The sequence below is a fragment of the Phyllobates terribilis genome, unplaced genomic scaffold, assembly GCF_046119375.1.
Source record: "Phyllobates terribilis strain yellow unplaced genomic scaffold, ASM4611937v1 Scaffold_9__5_contigs__length_417890890, whole genome shotgun sequence".
Lineage (NCBI taxonomy): Eukaryota > Metazoa > Chordata > Amphibia > Anura > Dendrobatidae > Phyllobates > Phyllobates terribilis.
Genome location: NW_027362769.1, coordinates 209,459,901 through 209,480,501, shown reverse-complemented (window position 1 = coordinate 209,480,501; position 20,601 = coordinate 209,459,901). Strand labels below are relative to the sequence as shown.

The 20,601-nt window shown below is 41.4% G+C and overlaps 1 protein-coding gene across 1 annotated transcript in view; it reads left to right on the top strand.

Annotated features, from left to right (window-relative positions):
- The window catches only part of TMC5 (transmembrane channel like 5), a 119,471-nt gene that overhangs the window by 66,640 nt on the left and 32,230 nt on the right, over positions 1 to 20,601 (top strand). The window contains exons 5-9 of the mRNA XM_073647630.1: positions 5,567 to 5,659; positions 10,309 to 10,411; positions 14,786 to 14,873; positions 17,389 to 17,637; positions 18,269 to 18,420. Coding sequence (XP_073503731.1) covers positions 5,567 to 5,659; positions 10,309 to 10,411; positions 14,786 to 14,873; positions 17,389 to 17,637; positions 18,269 to 18,420 — 685 coding nt within the window. The remainder of the gene's footprint in view (positions 1 to 5,566; positions 5,660 to 10,308; positions 10,412 to 14,785; positions 14,874 to 17,388; positions 17,638 to 18,268; positions 18,421 to 20,601) is intronic.

Genomic DNA, 20,601 nt, shown 5'->3' with positions numbered 1-20,601 from the left:
CATTGTGTCATTCACCATTGTGTCATTCACCATTGTGACACTCACCATTGTGTCATTCACCATTGTGTCATTCACCATTGTGGCACTCACCATTGTGTCATTCACCATTGTGGCACTCACCACTGATACAAAACGCACGTCTGTGAACTTTTATACTGGAATGAAGTGGATTAAAGTTGCAATGATGAGTGCTGCATTTCTATATCTTATATAATTGCAGTGCCAGCATCTTTTCTTTGAATGGATAGACTCAATGTATATATATTTACGACCAAAATACGTCCATTCGCCATTGTAGTCTGGAATAAACTGATAGAAATGTCTTAACACTGCCATACACATTAAATAGTGTTACGCACACGCCCGGACAGACTGGCGTGAGCGTGATTAGTGATCCCACTGTGCCATGAACTGAGGAGTGCCTGGAGGGGCGTAACCGAGCAGAGGGACCAGGTGCTACTCCAGGTCAGACCCTGGTCACAGCTGTGCCAGGTGGGTACTGGCAAGTAGAAACGTAGGCAGGATAGGGACCAGTACAGACTGGGATACAGGAACAGAGCAGCAGGTGCGGTGAACTAACAAAGCAGAGAAAAACCCGCAGATGTGGTGAACAAGCAAAGCGGAGCGAAACCGCAGATGCGGTGAACAAGCAAAGCAGAGCAAAACCGCAGATGCGGTAAACAAGCAAAGCAGAGCAACACCCGCAGATGAGGTGAACAAGCAAAGCAGAGCAAAACTGTAGATGTGGTGAACAAGCAAAGCAGAGCAAAACCCGCAGATGCGGTGAACAAGCAAATCAGAGCAAAACCGCAGATGCGGTGAACTAGCAAAGCAGAGCAAAACCCGCAGATGCGGTGAACAAGCAAAGCAGAGCAAAACCGCAGATGCGGTGAACAAGCAAATCAGAGCAAAACTCGCAGATGCGGTGAACAAGCAAAGCAGAGCAAAACCGCAGATGCAGTGAACAAGCAAAGCAGAGCAAAACCGCAGGTGCGGTGAGCAAGCAGAGCAAAGCAAAAGCCGCAGATGCGGTAGACAGGACAGGGCTCTGTTCAAACGGAACAGACTGGAAAACACAAGAAGATAGCTGGAACACAGGAGATAGATACAGAGGGAGGGAAACAGAGCGTGCAGAACCAGATACACACAAATTACTTGCAATGAAGTAGCGAGTGGACACAAAACTCACAAACAGAAGTACAGAGACAACGAGTTGGAGTTAGGTGCAGGTTCAGATACTGCAGGAAAAAGGGAAGATACAGACATAGAGACAAACAAGTAATGAACTAGGACATTGTTCAGACAGGATCTGAACCAGGAACAAGAAACAGGAACGAGCCTGGGAACTCAGCCCCCAGGGTGGCAGAAACTTACTAGAAGTCACAGGTACAGGTAGAGGCCCTGGGTACTCAGCCCCCAGGGTGGCAGACAGACTAGAGTCAGGACAGGACCTGGCAACTCGTAAGAAAGTGTTGCTCAGGCACCTCCTACTGGGTGGAAGGGGTTTAAGTATCCAGTGACTCACAGCAATAGGCTGGGGACGCATTAGGACTGCGCACACTGTAGCTTTAAGAATCAGAAAGCAACAGCGCTGACGCCCTAAGCCAGCAGACAAGAGACATACAAACAGAAGGTACTGGAGCAAAAGTGTGCAGCCTGGCCTGAAAAGTAAGATTGTGGTCTTGCATGGTGGGAGATGGTAAGCCATGCAAACACGCCGCCAGGGATGTTACAGATAGCTGTTGGCCAAACAATAATTCGGCCAACTATTTCTCCTAACTCCTCCACACTCAGACATGGGGGAACTTTTTAAGAATCATCGCCATTTACAACCAGACTGACAATATGCAAACCGATCAGCTGTCATTTGCTTACTTGTTTAAAGGAACAGTCAGCACGGGCGCAAACCAAGTACCGGCGCTCGGTGCATCATGGTGCGGCCAATCATTTATACACACATTCCCACCTGCTTGGTTTCCATCTATCTCCACCCTTGTCTGTCTCTATGAAGCCAGAGCTGTCAATCAAAAAAGAGGGGGGTCGAGATTGAGGGAAAACAAGCAGGTGTGAAGGGGTATTTAAATATCTGGCCAAACCTTTGTGTACTAAGTTTGAAGAGTCATTCTGTGCTGACATAGTCCCTTTAAACAGGTCAACAAACGTTCTATACTTGCATTGGAAGCCCAAGCCCAAACCAATGGAGTATATTTTGCCCCAAATCAATTTATTATTTATAAAATGTCATACAAAAACATGAATACATCAATGTAAAATGAATTGAGTTTTTTTTTTTCATATCACGATCTTTATTAAAAAACACAATTAGTAATCTTGCAATTTTCACACTGGCCACTGTGACTTTTTTTTTACTCATATTTCCAGTCCTTTCAGGAATAGTTTTCAGGAAGGCTTTTTAAGATCGCAGACATGATTACAATGACAGGTAACCCCTCTATGCACAATTGCTTACACAGGATCCACCAATCGGAACAGGTGATGTCACAGCTCCCCTGCTCCCCCTCCCTACACAATGATCTTTACACACGCTCATTAGATGCTTTAATACAAAAGATATGGTCAGAGACCACCATTTAAAAAAAAATACATTTAACGAAAAACCTCATTTACACACTAAGTCAGTTCCTGATGACACTTCTCTTTAAGAAGATGAAAAATAATTTCACCCAATTAATGAGTGTTTTACTCGTTCGAGGGGTGTTTGCCAGGCCTGCTTAGACAAGCCAATGAATGGGAATGAACATTTCTATGAATGCTCTTTCCCTAATTATTGGACCTACTAAAAGGGGGCCTTAAAGGGATATTCCCATCTCCAAGATCCTATTCCAATATGTAATAGGTGTAGTAATAATAATAATATTAGCAAATACCTCCAATTAGAAATAGTATAGTTCTTCTGATTCGCTATGTCTCTTTCCTCATGCGCAGGCATTGCAGGACCTTAGGTATCCATGGTTATAAGCACTATCAACTAGCTAACTAACTGTCACTATATCAGTTGTCGTAACCATGGATACCTAAGGTCCTGCAATGCCTGTACATGAGGAATTAGAAGAACTATACTACATTTCTAATTGGAGATATATGCTAATATTAATATTATTACACCTACTACATATAGGGGTAGGATCTTGGAGATGGGAATACCCCTTTAAGTTTAAACACAGGAAGCTGCAATAGAAGGATGTAGAAAATTGGTGACCAGGGCTATGGTGTAGTGAAGCTGCATGACCTCATGGGCAATGGACTGATAAGTACCTGATTTTCTTACTGATCTGATTAAAGGTCTTTCTGTTTAAACAAAGGTATTACTCTTCTGACCCAGTGTATTAAAGTTTTTAAATGATTTTCCTATGTAAACAGCAAAACTAAATTTATTCTTAACATATATTTAATTATTGATTTCCTATGGATGGATGAAAAATGTTGGTTCTGCTTTTCAGGTGCAAATAGACAGAACTATATCACTATTCTACCATAGCTTACTGGTGATTACTTTGTCTTAAAGGGGTATTTTGGTATACACAAATTATCACCTATTACTGCTAGATTGGTGTGATCTATCCATTGGTACTCCTACCGATCACCAGCTATGGGGTATATGTGTCCTTGTTCTCTTCTAGCCATAAGAACATAATTCTAGTGACAGGTGAGGGTCCCATTACTGGGCCCACATTGATCTAACAGTTACCACCATCTATCCAATGGATAGGTAATGAATGACCATTTAACTTTGCCATACATTATTCTTCTTGTTTACCTGCTTATTGACAGTCATTGACACAACTTATATTATAACATTGGTGATTTTTTTGGATAAAAAAGCAAAACATTTTTTTTCTAATCTCATCCACCCATATAAATCACTTATGGCATCACTATCTGAAATTCATTTTGGTACTCCAGGTTTAGTAATTTTAGACTTTTCAGATACTGATTACTGAACAACAAAAATCACATGGACTACTTTTTATCTGGATTTCTGCTTCCTAGCTTGCTATATCAAAAAAATAGAAGGTATCTCCTCTTTACCCAGAACTTTTAGATTCTCAAAGATTGTGGATTTTATAAAGCAATCCTATATTGGACTGTAAGGTCCCAATCCCAGTCGGTCTCTCATCAGACAATGAGACAAGTCTACTAAGTATGATGCAAATAGTGAAGCTCTGATGATACGCGATATGAATAGCTGCTTTATAGACCCTTATTTTTGGATTTCTTTAAGTAAACCACAACGAATCTAAGACGTCTAGGTTTTCCATTTTGAGCATCTAAGACGTCTAGGTTTTCCACTTTGAGCATCTAAGACGTCTAGGTTTTCCATTTTGAGCATCTAAGACGTCTAGGTTTTCCATTTTGAGAATCTAAGACGTCTAGGTTTTCCATTTTTTTATTATGCAATGGAATAGAATCCTACCTGGTCATCAATATACAGAGGAGTATTGTGTCCCATGTGCAATTAGCGGGTATACAGGGCAGAAGTTATACTTGGCCAAAGTGCCTAAGGAGGCGCAAAAGACCACTGTGCACATAAGACAGCAGTCTTATAAATGGCATGTGACCGGTAGGGATCCAGTTCAAAATGTTGCCTTGGCACATGGGAGCTTCAAGTTATACCTCTACATTTGCAATCAGTTCATTCAATTGGTTGAATTTAAATGTGTCTCCCGGTTATGGAAAATCCTTCATCCCAGTTCAGTTTGTCTAAAAGAACCCCTCCTATTCTTTACTCACCATCTCCAGGACCAGCGCTGAGTCTCCGCTGCAGCTCTTAGTGTCTGTTACTGTCTGCAGCGCTGAGTCTCCGCTGCAGCTCTCAGTGTCTGTTACTGTCTGCAGCGCTGATGTACCGTTGACAACACTGCAGACAATAACTGAGCTCAACAACTCTGCCCAATTTAACAACAGGAGCCACACACTGCCGCTGAGTTCACTGATTGTTTGCAGCGCTATCGACGTGACATTAGCACTACAAACTATAACAGATGCCCGGAGGAGAGACTCAAGATTGGACCAGGGGAGGGTGAGTAAAGAACACTTTGTTTGTTTTACTACAGCTGGGGAACAGGGGTTTTCTGAAGCTGAAAAACCCCTATAAGCTATCAATTTGTCACATTTGGCAAAGAAATTATGCCATGCTTGAACTTTAATCGTCTCCTTTATATCAACCTTTTCATATTAATAAAAGTAATAAAAGTAATAACAATAAAAGCTATTAGCAATGCTTACAGTAAATATAAAGAAATGGGGTTTTCAAAAAAGGGCTGAAATATTTTTGATTTATCAGACATGTATAAAATAATATATAAAAATTCCTTTGAGGGGTCTTTGTCCTCCCTTGAGGCTAAAACGCTCAGTGGTTATTACTATTAAACTTCCTTCTTCTAAATGTCTTGAAAATAAAAGAAATCCCCATAGATGGCTGCTAATCAGAATCTAACTGTACTGTGAAGTACTAATAGCAGTTTTACTTTTAATGGTTTATATTAAAAACTGAAGATATTTTTTTCACAGCACAGTTTTAATTATGTTTTTTATGCTTGTTAAGTCATACAAAAACGACCATTACAACTCAGGCCTTCAACTATCGTAGGAGTAGACCCTTCCCTGGAGCAGCACATAGAGAAGAGCAACAAACAAGGTGAGTGGTTATGTCCAGATAGTCGATGTCAAGTGAGTCAAGTGTGATTGCAACCAGCTACAGTCGTGGTAGATCGCAATACAACATCATTAGCAATCGTTAGATATCATGTCGTGATGCGATACAGACAGAGACAATAGAGAGCAAGAACAGAATGTGGGTTTTTAGGTCCAATAGTTCATCATAATACACCCCTTTATGTACTGCTTTGAAGGAGGAAGTGGACCCCTTTACCTATTGGGCCCCTTTTCACGACTGAGTAGGTTGAACCAATTGTATGTCTGCCTTTGGTCATATATCAAAGCCCCCAGAAAAGCCTTGGGAGTGCACTAGATGACTTATAAATGTAATTGAACTTTAAAGGTTATTCCCATCTTCATACATAGATATTATCACATAGTGCTTGTAAATATGAGCACTTTTGCAATTTACTGATTATTAAAATTTGCAGCCGTTCTTTAGATATTATCATTTTCCTTTTGTTTACAGCTCGTTGCCTAGGAGACCGAACACCGATTCTGTCTAGCTTGTTAGCACTGTGATGAAGCAGGATTAGGAGTTAACAGCGTGCTCTAGCGATCCTAGCCAGCTTCAAAGCAAGGCTTACAAACTCAATGGAAAAGAGCTTGTAAGCACTGAGCATATTCTGCTGTCTTGTAGCGGTGGTCGGTGTCCAAGGCAACGAGCTGTAAGCAAAAGAAGAAAAAGTGATAATATCTCAAGAACGACTGAAAATTTTTATAAGCAGTAAATTGCAGAATTCCTTATATTTACAAGCTTTATCCGACAATACCCATTTATGAAGATGGGACTAACCTTTTAAAGCCCATATTATTCCTTATAAGTGTGACTTAAGTTTCCTAGAAGTCATAGGATGTTAACGCCATGCTTGCTGTTGAGGACTTTTTAGTCAATACAGCTGATTACCACTTTCATAACCAGTGTTGCTTTTGACCTTGAAGCCCAGAATATATTTTCTCTTTTGACAACGCTGTATTCTCAAGTTGCTTTTTTCTCTGTTTTTGAAAGGCATATAGGAGTTTTTGTAATTTAAAAGGAACATGTCAGGTCAGAAATCGCTATTAATCTGCATATATGGCGTTAATCTGCAGGTTAATAACGTTAGAAAGCTGCCTGGCCACCTTACTGAAATCCCTGGTACCGGGAGGAAATTAACTTTTTTCTTCTCTGGAGCAGCTGGCTTTCAGTCATATGGGTGTGCCGGCACAGAGACTGTAAGCATGTCCCGGCAATTTGACTGACAGCCGGCTATGCCCAGAATCACTGAACCGCAAGCTCTCAGTGAAAGTGCCGACATGTACTTACAGCCACTCACAGTGCTGTAAGACATGACTTTAGCTGCGCCGACACTCCTGTTTGACTGAAAGCCGGCAGCTCCTGAGAAGAATAAAGTTGATTTTCTCCCAGGTGCTGCACTTTCAGTACTACGGTCGGGCACCTTGTTGATGCTATTAACCTGCAGATTAACCCTATATTTTCAGGTTAGTAGCCTTATCTGACCTGACAGGTTCATTTAAAAGCAGTATGTTTATTGCTTTTAAAGAGAATGTGGGTCTTGTGGGTCAAATTGTGGGGTTTGATTAGAAAAAAATATTCATAAAAAGGATAATTAAAGTGATGCATTTTTAAAGTTTTTTTTTGAGGTAGTTGTACTCCAAAAATAAATTTACGCAATGTCACTTTTTTAAATGGATCCTGATGGGATCTACTCTAAAATAATGACTTGCAAATCAAAAGGATACAAAAAACACTTGATGAAAAAAACTTTTCCCAAACTATAAAAAAACCCCTTCATGAAATACTCCAGTAAAAAAAAAATTCCTCCAAAAACTCTACAAAAAAGGAGCGTGACTAGTCTGATATTTAATATGGCTGTCTGAACCCAGCCTTAGTTAGGCTAAGTTTAGAAGACTACTGGTCTGTAACGGACGATAATAGTGCTTATTGCACTTTTTTTCCACATGGACCAGCTTGTGTACTCCTGCACATAGGTTAATATTGGGCGGTCAGCACACAAACTTAAAATATAGCGGTCTGAACAAGCCCTTGGTTTTCTCTATTTTTTATACATATTCAATCCATATGTCTGTTTTGTACCTCTGTATGAAAACAAGAAACAGATGGGTTAAAACTGCGCTGCCATTGGAAGGATGATAAGGAGTCAGCAATCCAAGATTGCTTTTTGTTGGTAAACGCGTTTCAAAGCTTCAGACTTCTTCATCAGGACAAACCAGATCGCTGTGGTTTGTCCTGATCAAGAAGTTTGAATCTTTGAAACGCGTTGACCAACAAACCGCAATCTTGGATTCCTGTCTCCTTCCGATGGCAGGAATCCTTCCGATTATCATCCTTCCGATGGCAGTGCAATTTTAACCCATTGGTTTTCCGGTTTTTACACTTCCTAATACTGTGGGCCTAATCTTTTTATTGGTTGTCAGCACACAACCCAACCAGGTGAGCACGATTGCCCACATTTTTCTCTCTTTTTATCCGGATTAGACCCTATTGTGCTTTTTTTTCCTTCTGGCTTATTTGCTTTGTACCTCTGTATGGCATCCATTTTTTACATGAAGAACTAATAAAAGGCCAAACAATTTCCTATCTTAATAATTGTAATGGATAAATGAAAAATGTATGACATGTGGATGGTAACCCACATGCGATCCATTTTTTCTTACCCATAACTTATCATTGGCGGGTTTGATCCAAATTTGGGATCAAAGCATACTGCGATTTTTTACATGCGGACCATCAGTTACATTTAAATACATTCATGTGAACGACCAGATTGACTTTTATTTGTCAACCAATTTCGCATACAGATAGCACACGACCGAGCCCTAAAAGAAATCCCTGTAATGTTATCCATGATGTTGTAGGTTTTCCTAGTAATCATCCAGAGGGCGCACATAAATAAATATCTGATGGGTGGCCAGAAATGGGGTAATAGAAGTTAAAAGATTTACCCCTATGGCTTTTTCATACTTGTAGTAACCCAGCAATACAGCAGACTTCCTAAAGCTAAAATGGCCAGAAATGGAAGGCCTCATGTCTTCTTCTATTCTAAGTTCTTTTCAGTTGCTTCTTCCTCTTTGGACAATGATCCGTACGACCCCCAATGGAGTTGTCACCAAGCTGTCCTGGATGTCTGGCTGAATAATTAGTCTAGTTAAGCAGCAATATATATGATAAATCTATTGATAACAAAGCACTATAGTCATTTAGTAGCCTAGTGATGATAGCTGATGTGTTCTTCGAGAGCTCTATTTCCTAGGCTGATATACTTAATTACATCTTCATTGTTATTGCCTCTTTTTCCAGCCAATATCCTGATAAAATGTATCCCAGTGGGATTCTTCCTGTTTTTACTATGAAAAGGAAAGAATGTGGTGTCTCCTTTTCCTGATGAAGATAAAGCATTGTTCTAAAAGTTAAAAAGCTCTGTGCTGGCTATACAGTATATAAGGATAATGTAGAGGAAAAGCAAGGTGTTACTACAGATAATAACAGACAATGAAATTCTGGCCATCATTGTAACTGAACCCTCGTGGGTTATGGTTAAGGCCTCATTCAGACGTTCGTTTTTCATGTACGAGTTGCAAACCAATCTTTTTCATGGATAGCACTCATACTTGTGATAGTCTATGAGGCCGTTCACATGTCTGTGATTTTACATGGATCGTGTGGTCCATGCAGAATTGCGGAAATGTGTCCAATTTTGGTCCGAGTGTCGGCAATGCAAGTCTATGGGTCCGTGAAAAAAAACGGACAGCACTCAGATGCCATCCGAGTGCAGTCCAGTTTTCACAGACTGTCACATAGGAGAAGGTGAAGAAACGTTTTTTTTTATTTTTCTCCACGTACGAGAAAAACTTATGACACTTGGACCACACTTATCAAACTCTGATCAAAGCCTGATCATATTTTAGAAGATTACATTAGCCTGAGAAAGATCACATGACCTCAGGTGCAGCTGTGCGGGCTTCCCCTTAATGCCTTGAAGTTACCTCATCCTCATCACATGGCATAGCTCAGGAAGTCAGCCAATATCATCCTATATAAAAGCAGAGGCAGGGAATGCATCAGTCATTTAGTGGTGAATCTGGTTAGTGAGAGGACGTCACAGCTTAGCAAAAGAGTTAGAGAGGGAAAGCCATAAAACACTGAACAAACTATACAGATAGTTTGTCACAGCTCATCAGTGAAGAACAGTTATTATATGTTTACCCATAGCCATGTACGTTGAGGTCAGCTTGTCATTACTAATGCTGTTTGCTTCAAAGAGCTTGAAATGGTTTGGATGCAGTCCTAGGAGACCTCAGAGTGTTACACATGTGTTTTCAGTGTAGTTGGAGGCTTTGGAGTACTTTCAATTTGTGCCGAATCGATTCGTCAAAATTAGGCAAAGCTTTGCAAATTCTAATTTGAAAAGATTTTCTCATCTCATTCACTCATCAATGTCATTCCTTCTGTTATTAATCTCACCAGTGTGAATAGAGCCTAAAAATGTATAGAGAAATGTTATGATCATCTCACCATTATGCATCTTGCAAAATGTATTTAATTAAATCAATGAATAATTTGCATTGTTTTACATTGATCATTTTTTTTCTTTACAATTTAATTAGAAAATGAAAAGTTAATACAAAAACTAGCGGAAATGTCAGCTGCTGACGTAGCCAAAGAAGTCCAGAAGATTCCAGTTTGTCTAAATGAGAAACGCGAGTTTAGGTAGGAAACGAATATAAGTAAAAACATGAACATTGTAAGTTGTATATGATCCATAGTATTCTTACTTATATTTAATATACAGTTGTGTTCAAAAGTTTACATACCCCGGCAGAATTTTTCCTTTCTTGGCCTTGTTGTTTCAGAGAATATGAATGATAACAAAAACCTTTTTCTCCACTCATGGTTATTGGTTGGGTGAAGCCATTTATTGTACAACTACTGTGTTTTCTCTTTTTAAATCTTAATGACAACCAAAAACATCCAAATGACCCTGATCAAAAGTTTACATACCCCAGTTCTTAATACCGTGTATTGCCCCCTCTAACACCAATGACAGCTTAAAGTCTTTTGTGGTAGTTGTGGATGAGGTTCTTTATTTTTTCAGATGGTAAAGCTGCCCATTCTTCTAGGCTAAAGTCTCCAGTTCCTGTAAATTCCTGGGCTGTCTAGCACGAGCTGCGCGCTTGAGATCTCCCCAGAGTGGCTCAATGATATTGATGTCAGGAGACTGAGATGGCCACTCCAGAACCTTCACTTTTTTCTGCTGTAGCCAATGACAGGTCGACTTGGCCTTGTGTTTTGGATCGATGTCGTGTTGGAACCTCCAAGTACGTCCCATGTGCAGCTTCCAGGCTGATGAGTGCAAATTTACGTCCAGTATTTGCTGATTACATGCTGCATTCATCTTTCCTTCAACTTTTACCAAATTTCCTGTGCCTTTGTAGCTCACATTTCCCCAAAACATCAGCGATCCACTTCTGTGCTTTACTGTAGGAATGGTGTTCCTTTCATCATAGGCCTTGTTGCCCTGTCTCCAAATGTAACGTTTATGATTGTGGCCAAAAAGTTCAATTTTGGTCTCATCATTCCAAATGACCTTGTTCCAGAAGTTTTGAGGGCTTGTCTCTGTCTGTGCTTTTTGGCGTATTGTAGGCTAGATACTTTGTGGCATTTGCGCAGTAAAGACTTTCTTCTGGCGACTCGACCATGCAGCCCACTTTTCTTCAAGTGTCTCCTTATTGTGCATCTTGAAACAGCCACACCGCTGGTTTTCAGAGAGTCCTAAATTTCAGCTGGTGTTATTTGTGGGTTTTTCTTTGCATCCCGTACAATTTTCCTGGCAGTTGTGGCTGAAATTTTGGTTCGTCTACCTGACCGTGGTTTGGTTTTTACAGAGCCCCTGATTTTCTATTTGTTAATCACAGTTTGAGCACTGCTGACTTGCATTATCAAGTCCTTGGATATTTTTTTGTATCCCTTTCCTGTGTTATACAGTTCAACTACCTTTTCCCTTAGATCCGTTGACAATTCTTTTGCTTTCCCCATGACTCACAATTCAGAAACGTCAGTGCCTGGATGAAAGATGCAAGACTCTGTCTGGGTCCCAGAAACTCACTCAGCTTTTATGCACACACACTGATTACAAGCAAACAGGTCACAGGTGAGAATGTTATCTTTAGTAGCCATTCAAACCCATTTGTGTCAAATTCTGTGCATGTTATCAGGCCAAAATCACCAGGGTATGTGAACTTTTGATCAGCGCATTTGGATGTTTTTGGTTGTCATTAAGATTTAAAAAGAGAAAACACAGTAATTTGACAATAAATGGCTTCACCCAGCCAATAAACATGAGTGGAGAAAACGTTTTTTTTGTTATCATTCATATTCTCTGAAACAAGGCCAAGAAAGGAAAAATTCTGCCGGGGTATATAAACTTTTGAGCACAACTGAATATATAGAGAGAGAGAGAGCTGTCGAGTCTGTAATATACTCTTCAAAAAATAAGTGGAGTTCTCCCAAGTATTTTGCATGAGGTTAGGTAAGTGGTTCCCAACCCCGGCAGCAGGTCAGGTTTTCTTCACTCCTAAGGATAAATACTGACTTCTAAAGATCGGAATAACCCTTTAAGTTGTCTTCTTCTTATTATTTAACTCTACTCTTTTAACTAAGCAGTGTAGATTAGTCAAACTTTAGTGCTGAGAGCCCCATGGTTAGCACCTATTACAATGGGAACTGCCTAAAAGGGTTTTCCAGCCTTGCTCACTTTGGGAGAAAAGTGGGGCTGGTAACATCGCATCTACTGATATCTGCCTCTGCCTGGTCGCGTGCCCAGGTGGCAAGTATCGTGATTCTATCCTACTCTAATGAATAGGACAGGTGCACGATATCTGCTGCTCGCTCATGCGACTTGGCAGGTATCAGTATATGTGATGTCACTGGTCCATAACAGGTCCCGATACGGAAAAGAGCGGAAATACCCCTTTAAGCATCCAAATACCTTCATGAAGAGATGCATCAACATCTGTGATGCTCCAGAGCAAGATAACCTCTTTTCAGAAGCTCTATGTCCTGTTGAACAAAACCTTTGGAAAGCAAGGTCTTATTGGCCTCATCTTCATAACAAGTGAAAGGGGTATTCTCAAGTTGCCTCTTCAGCAGCTCAGAGCTTTGCAGTCTTCTTACAGTCTCCTCACTTCCTGGTTTCTGGCAGGTTTTCTCCTCTTCAAGTAACAGTTGTAGTGAGTAACAAAACTTTAGTATTAGTAGAACTATAAAGTTCAGCACAAGTTCTGCTGTAAGGCTATGTGCCCACGATACAGAAATGCTGCATATTTTTTCCGCTTCTCCCTGGCAGGAAAAACGCATGCGGTTTTTACATGCGTTTTTCCGGCCAGGTAGAAGCGTTTGTCAAGTGTTTTTGCATGCATTTCCGCATGCGGGTTATCAAGCACTTTTCCAAACGATTTTAGCATCACTTGGAAAAGTGCTTGACAACTTGTTCACACTATATAAATCCATGCAACCGGCATGGATTTATAGTAGTGTGTCTAAGTTAGTTGAAAAAAAAAAAGAATAAGAATGGTAAAAAAATAAAAAAAAAGATTATACTTACCTTTCGATGTCCTCCCGGTGTTTTTTCTGCTGCGTCCGGTGTCTTGGGCGGCTCGCGGTTGTGTGAAGGACCTGCGGTGATGTCATTGAGTCATGTGACAGGTCACATGACTCAATGACGTCATGGCAGGTCCTTCACAACAACGCGACCCGTACCGCAGACCAGACGGAGGGGAGAAAACACCGGGAGGACATCGGAAGGTAAGTATAATCTTTATTTTTTATTTTAAATTCTTTTTTTTACAGTTTCTATGGTACCCGGGTCTGGAGGAGAGTCTCCTCTCCTCCAGACCTGCGTACCAACCGCACATTGAACCGTGTAATATCCGCTTGTGCAGATGCAGTGATGCGAATGTCACGCGGTCCAATGCAAGTCAATGGCGGCGATTACGCTGTGTGTCCGCAAAATTAATGGACATGCTGAGTATTTTTCCGCAATGATAATCCGCAGTGGAAGTTTCCGCAGCATGTGCACAGCACATGCGGATTATCATTGGGGACCATGGGGCACGTATCACCAAGCGTTTTTTAAGCGTTTCCGCTGCGGAAATTCCACTGCAAAAACGCTTAAAAAAAAAGCATAGTGGGCACGCAGCCTAACACATTCAGCTGTCAGTGGTTTGTTCCTGAATCTACACTGTTATCATTATATTTACACATAGTGATAACAGGGCATTAAAAAAACAGGCAACTCAGGACAGTGAGAGCCATGATTAGGAGATCTGTTCTGAAAGCTGCCGATTGTGAGGACTGGTGATTTTGCAAGATTTATAACAGCAGCTTCTCAGGAGCGAAGAGGGAGGGGAGTGAAGGTGAGCCGCTAACTGCTGTATATAAATCAATTGGTTGGAAAGAGGTGGCTGAGATATTAGAAGCTAACCTTCTCCTGGAATGTATCTACTGTGCAAACTTGGACAGTGTCTGGGCAGGGACTAGTGGCCGAGCTCCATGGAAACCAGCTGGTAACTATGAAAGATATAAGCTCTCACAGCAGGAGATTGACAGCAGATAGAAAAAGCAAGTCATTTGCAAACTTGCTTATTTTCATACTACCTAAAGTAATTTAATACACTGAGAATGCCCCTTTAAATCTTCTTGTGCATACTAGTTTAATGTGTACAAGAATTGACCTGTTCTCATGAAAGCCCTCCTTTCTCTTATGCCCTTGCCTCCACTTTCATCTCGGTATCTCTGCTGCGATGGACAGATTGCACTTGAAAACAGGCTGTAGACAGTAAGTTAGACTGAAGAGAGGGACCTAGAGGTCAGCACTTTGGAGTGATTTTATTAAATTTTTTGGGGGGAATATGACAACTTAATTTTTAAATAATGTGATTTGCGGATTGTGAATTTATTACATTTTAAGTTGTCTGAAGGTATAATGACCATTGACATATTTTATTTTTATTTTTTTACTTTTTTACTTAAGCCATTTCTTATGATAATTTAATTATTTCCACTATTTCATCACTCTCTCCACAGGTACAAGGTTGAGAAACTGAAGCAGAAATCTTTTAAAAATGTCTCACACACGAACTGCTGCACAGGATGTCTCCATAGTATTAACTTAGTAGGTGGAATATTTATACTTGTGTAGAAAATTAATCATCAATGTGATTATCAAAAGGGTCAGTGGTCATATCCACTCTCATCTGTCTCCTACATCTTACTTACATACACTTCAAAGGACTTTTAAAGAAGTTGTTCTAATAGTGGCCATACCCTGTAAGACATTTCATCATTATGTAGCAACAGACGAAGGTCCTACATTAGTGACGAGTATATTAGATCTTCACAGTCATGATTTTACGCAGCTTAGAACTATGATGTCTACTGTTCTTTAGTTACATTCTTACATTGTGATGTGACGTAGTGTATTTGTTAGCTTGCTAAGGTGTTTTCTACCATCATCAAGTACTATGACATGTAGCATTATACGACATATTCATACTTTATAAGTGTAAACATCAGGCCTGGATTTGTTTGTAGGTGCAAGTACATATTAATGACCATTTGGCTGGGTTTTTATTTTCCTTTGACTGTGCCTAACAGTGACATCCTTCACCCATAAACAGATGCCATGCTAGTCTTATATAAGCACCCATAAACAGATGCCATGCTAGTCATATGGAGACACCCATAAACAGATGCCATGGTAGTCTTATGGAAGCACCTATAAACTGATGCCATGCTAGTCTTATGGAGGCACCCATAAACTGATGCCATGCTAGTCTTATGAAGGCACCCATAAACAGATGCCATGGTAGTCTTATGGAAGCACCTATAAACTGATGCCATGCTAGTCTTATGGAGGCACCCATAAACTGATGCCATGCTAGTCATATGGCAGCACCTATAAACTGATGCCATGCTAGTCATATGGAAGCACCTATAAACTGATGCCATGCTAGTCATATGGAAGCACCTATAAACTGATGCCATGCTAGTCTTATGGAGGCACCCATTAACTGATGCCATGCTAGTCATATGGAAGCACCTATAAACTGATGCCATGCTAGTCTTATGGAGGCACCCATAAACTGATGCCATGCTAGTCATATGGAAGCACCTATAAACTGATGCCATATTAGTCTTATGAAGGCACCCATAAACAGATGCCATGCTAGTCTTATGGAAGCACCTATAAACTGATGCCATGCTAGTCTTATGGAGACACCCATAAACTGATGCCATGCTAGTCTTATGGAGGCACCCTTAAACAGATGCCATGCTAGTCTTACAGAGGCACCCATAAACAGATGCCATGCTAGTCTTATGGAGGCACCCATAAACAGATGGCATGCTAGTCTTACAGAGGCATTGTAAACTTTATAATGACCTATCCATTGATGCAATTATGGCCTATGGGTAAAAGATGCCCCTGGCATATCCTTCACTCATAGGCCATAATGGAATTATGTAATTACTTTATTTGACTCATTTGTAGCACCATCATATTCCACAGTGCTGTATAGAAATTATCATCACTGTCCCCATTGGGGTTCACAATCTACATTTCCTAACAGTATGTCTTTGGACATTTGGACCTATTCATATAATGTATCATAAAAAGCTCATGAGATGGAAATGTTCATGGCATATCCATTAGACAGATGCCTGTGGAGGATGCTATTCTGTGGAGAATGCCACAGATTTCCATGTTACACAAACATATACTGTATATATTTTTATATTTATTGAACTATTCCATACCTTTTTCGTTGTATTGTTTTATACCAGTTAAAGGCCAAAAAACTGTCCCCCCCCATCTAACAATAAGTCCCTATTGATACATTTAGTATGTACTAAACAGTGGGCAAAAACACAAAGGGAATAGGGTTTCATGGACGGCAAAATAAATGTTAACATTTCAATTAAAGACACCAATAACTGTCCTGCTGAAAAGAAAAATCGACTGCTGTAACCCTAGGCAGTCATGAGATTGGGGCAATGGAACCCTGAGAACAATGCTGAATGGAAAGGAGGTGTGAATGCGCGACCTCTGCTCCGGTCAGTTTTGCAAAGCCAATTGGACAGCGCTGCAAAGCACTTAGCTTTCTCCAGCAGTCCCATAGACAATGAATGGAACAGAGATTGAGCATGTGCACATCATCTCTGAACAGCATTGCACAGCCCCTTGGACAGCATTGCAAAGCGCTTGGCTTTCTCCAGCAGTTCCATAGACAATGAATGGAACAGAGGTTGAGCTTTTGCATATCATCTCTGAACAGTATTGCACTGCCCCTTGGACAGCGTTGCAAAGCTCTTGGCTTTCTCCAACAGTCCCAGAGATAATGAATGGAACGGAAGTTTAGCCTGCACACCTCAGCTCCAGATAGCGTTGCAAAAGCCCCATTTTTGAGGTTCCAGAGCATCGATCTCAGGATTGCTGGGGGTCCTAGCTGTCAGACCCCCCAGTAGTAAACTCCCATGCCCAGAGGAAAAGGGGTAACTTGATTTTTTGGGAACAAGCCTTTAATTCTTTAAAATGAGGTTAATTAAAAGTATTAATGAAGTGGTGGTTGAAGAATTAATGCTGCTGGTATAATTATGTTGTTTTCATCCACGTTTGTTTTCCTCATCAGTCATTACGGAGATCCAAGCAGGTGACATCAGAGGTATTTGAGGCACTCCAGCTTTGGCATGGCACCCTGAAATCCATAGGAGGAAAATTCGGAACAAGTATACTTTCTTACTTCAATTTCATCAAGTGGCTGCTGATGTTCAACATCTTCTCGTTTGTGGTGAACTTCAGTTTCATCACCATTCCTCAGTTTATTGACATGGCACCTAACAACTTATCGTTCACGGGTCTAGAGCTTCTAACAGGAGCGGTAAGTGTGGAGAGAAGAGGTTAATTCTCAGCAAGATCACTAGTTACAGTATGTAGAGGAACACACGTCCAATAAAGAGGAGTATATAGACATTTATAACATGGGTGGCGTCTTCACCACTGATACTACTATCTTTGCCAGTGGCTTAACTATTATTGGTGCAAAGATTGCAGTCGCACCCTGGCCTTGAAGCCTAGAGGGGCACAAAAGGTCCCATTGGTCCATATGAGAAGACCAGTACTATTAAAGACCAACTATAGTGGGGGGGCCCTGTTGGAAATTTTGCATTGAAGTCAACCTTCAAGTTATGTTGATCTTCAAGCATTTACAGATCATAGCCATCTTCGCTGGAGAACTAGCCAGGAAGACTATCGGGGACCTAGGTTGTGCTTCGGAGGCATGGCAGGGAATTGGTACATGAGTATATATTTTCCTTTTCCTTTTTAGTCCATGCTGGGATCAGTTAAAATAAATACCCCCCCTCAAAAAATAAGAAGAAAAAAGAAAGAAAGGGTGGAGGGGGGGGGGGGGGTTGATCAACTTTTTAAAGTTATATTCAAATATTTAAAATCATCCCCCTAGTAAATAGAAACCTATTTGAAAATATCTCACCTTTTTGCTTTCCTTTTAGGGCTACTTTGAAAAGACGGTCATGTACTATGGATATTATACAAATAGTACCATCAATAAAGACACAAGTCTAGCGCCATATAATATGCAGTTGGCATATATATTTACCATTGGATTGTATTTGGCAACCTGTTTTCTCATCCTACTCATCAGGTAAGATGATCTTAGCTGTTAGTGGTCGTAACTATGGATACCTAAGTGCCCTGCACATGGGGTAAGTGACATAGATAATCAGAAGAACTATACTACATTTCTAATTGGAGGTATTTGCTAATATTGTTATTATATCTACTACATATTGGGATAGGATCTTCGAGATGGGAATACCCCTTTAAGCCAGCCTAATTTTCCGTCTATACACTGGTTGTGACGGAGAATGGGCCAGTTTAGCTATTGATATGAGCAGTCAGTCAGCCCCCTTTACATTCAATTCTGACCATGTGTCGACACAAGAATATCTACCTGAAAAGTGGAGCTGCTGATTTCTTCTTATTGGCACACCTAAAGTATGTTAGTAAGTTGTATAACTTTCTTTTTTGGCGCGTTTAATGCTATTTCTTGAGCAGAACAACCCCTTTTTCCTATTTGTGATCCATTACGGATTGACTGCTTGCATATCTCTGTAACTCTGGATGGCAGTGGATTTCCAGGTTTTGTGCATTCTGTTCTTGCTCAAATACTGTTTATTAATAAAGCTCATCATAATTATTTTGATGTGTTAGAAGAGCATGAAAAATGAAGAACATGGAAAATCCAGAACGTGAAGCTCAGAACTCTGCCGCTAATATTTCTTTTGAGGCAAGCACTGGAAAGTTAGGCTACGAGCAGGGATTAAGAGGTTAAGTTTTCGCCTCCTGTTACAATATATGTTGCAGTTATGAACTAACATTTTCCATAAACCATTAAATGAAAGCAATAACATTTGCCTTCACCTGCCCTGCCAACACTGTTTATTTGCATACACTTTCCCTTTAAAGGAACGCTAAACCATGTGATCTATTGTGTCCCGTGAACAATCATCAGGCAGTTTTGGACTGGGGTGCAAGGACCCACTAGTATTATTCATTCTGGGTACCCCATTTTCAGCTACATTTCCTGACCCTTGTTCCCAAATTTACCTATTCTTCCATATAATAATAAACTGGGTAGTTTGTTAAATGAATGATGAGCATATCTGTATTAAGTGTACTGTGCCAAACTCTGCTCATGTAGGAAGTTGAGGGTCCAGTCCGGCACAGGGGCCCAACGGAGAATTCACCGGCTCACCCGTGGGCCAGTCTGAGCCTGAGAACAGGCAAGAGAAGGGTGACTGCAACTCTTCAATGTAGGTTTTGGTACTGACTCACAATGGACTTGGCTTATGCACATGGAATACCACGGTACCAGACTTATCAACGCCTCTACAGGAAATTAGTTCTGTAATGCAGCCAACAATAAAGCTGCAGCATGCAGAGGTACAATAAGCCCCAGCGTCTCTATATGTGATCTATTACAGCTCAGTTTTGTGCTCCATAATATGGCCGTATAGAAGAGCCTAGTACTTATGCTTGTCTTGAATATGACTTCTTCCTTATTGACTTCAATGTAACGGGTCTGGGAGGCGGAACCTCTGAGCTACTATACAAGGGGGCGGTCCTTGTAAGGGAGCGGGTGGCGACCAGGGAAGACGGGCAGGCAGTCACAGCAGGTGACCGGGACAGTCTCTGAGTGAACGGGCTGGAGGTCACGGCAAGTGACCGGGGCAGTCTCTGGATGAACGGGCAGGAGGTCACGGCAAGTGACCGGGGCAGTCTCTGGATGAACGGGCAGGAGGTCACGGCAAGTGACCGGGGCAGTCTCTGGGTAAAGGGTAGGTACGACCTGTGATGGCAGAGCCTCCAGGTAGGCTAGCGGGCAGATGGTAGATGTGTGCTCCCAGGTGAGCAAGCGAGAGTCTCTGGAATGGCAGGTGGTCACAGCACGTGACGGCGGAGCCTCCAGGTAGGCTAGCAGGCAGGTAACAGGTGTGCGCTCCCAGGTGAGCGGGCAGGAGTCTCTGGAATGGCAGGTGGTCACAGCACGTGACGGCGGAGCCTCCAGGTAGGCTAGCAGGCAGGTAACAGGTGTGCGCTCCCAGGTGAGCGGGCAGGAGTCTCTGGAATGGCAGGTGGTCACAGCACGTGACGGCGGAGCCTCCAGGTAGGCTAGCAGGCATGTAGCAGGTGTGCGCTCCCAGGTGAGCGGGCAGGAGTCTCTGGAATGGCATGTGGTCACAGCACGTGACGGCGGAGCCTCCAGGTAGGCTAGCAGGCAGGTAGCAGATGTGCTCTCCCAGGTGAGCGGGCAAGCTGGTCC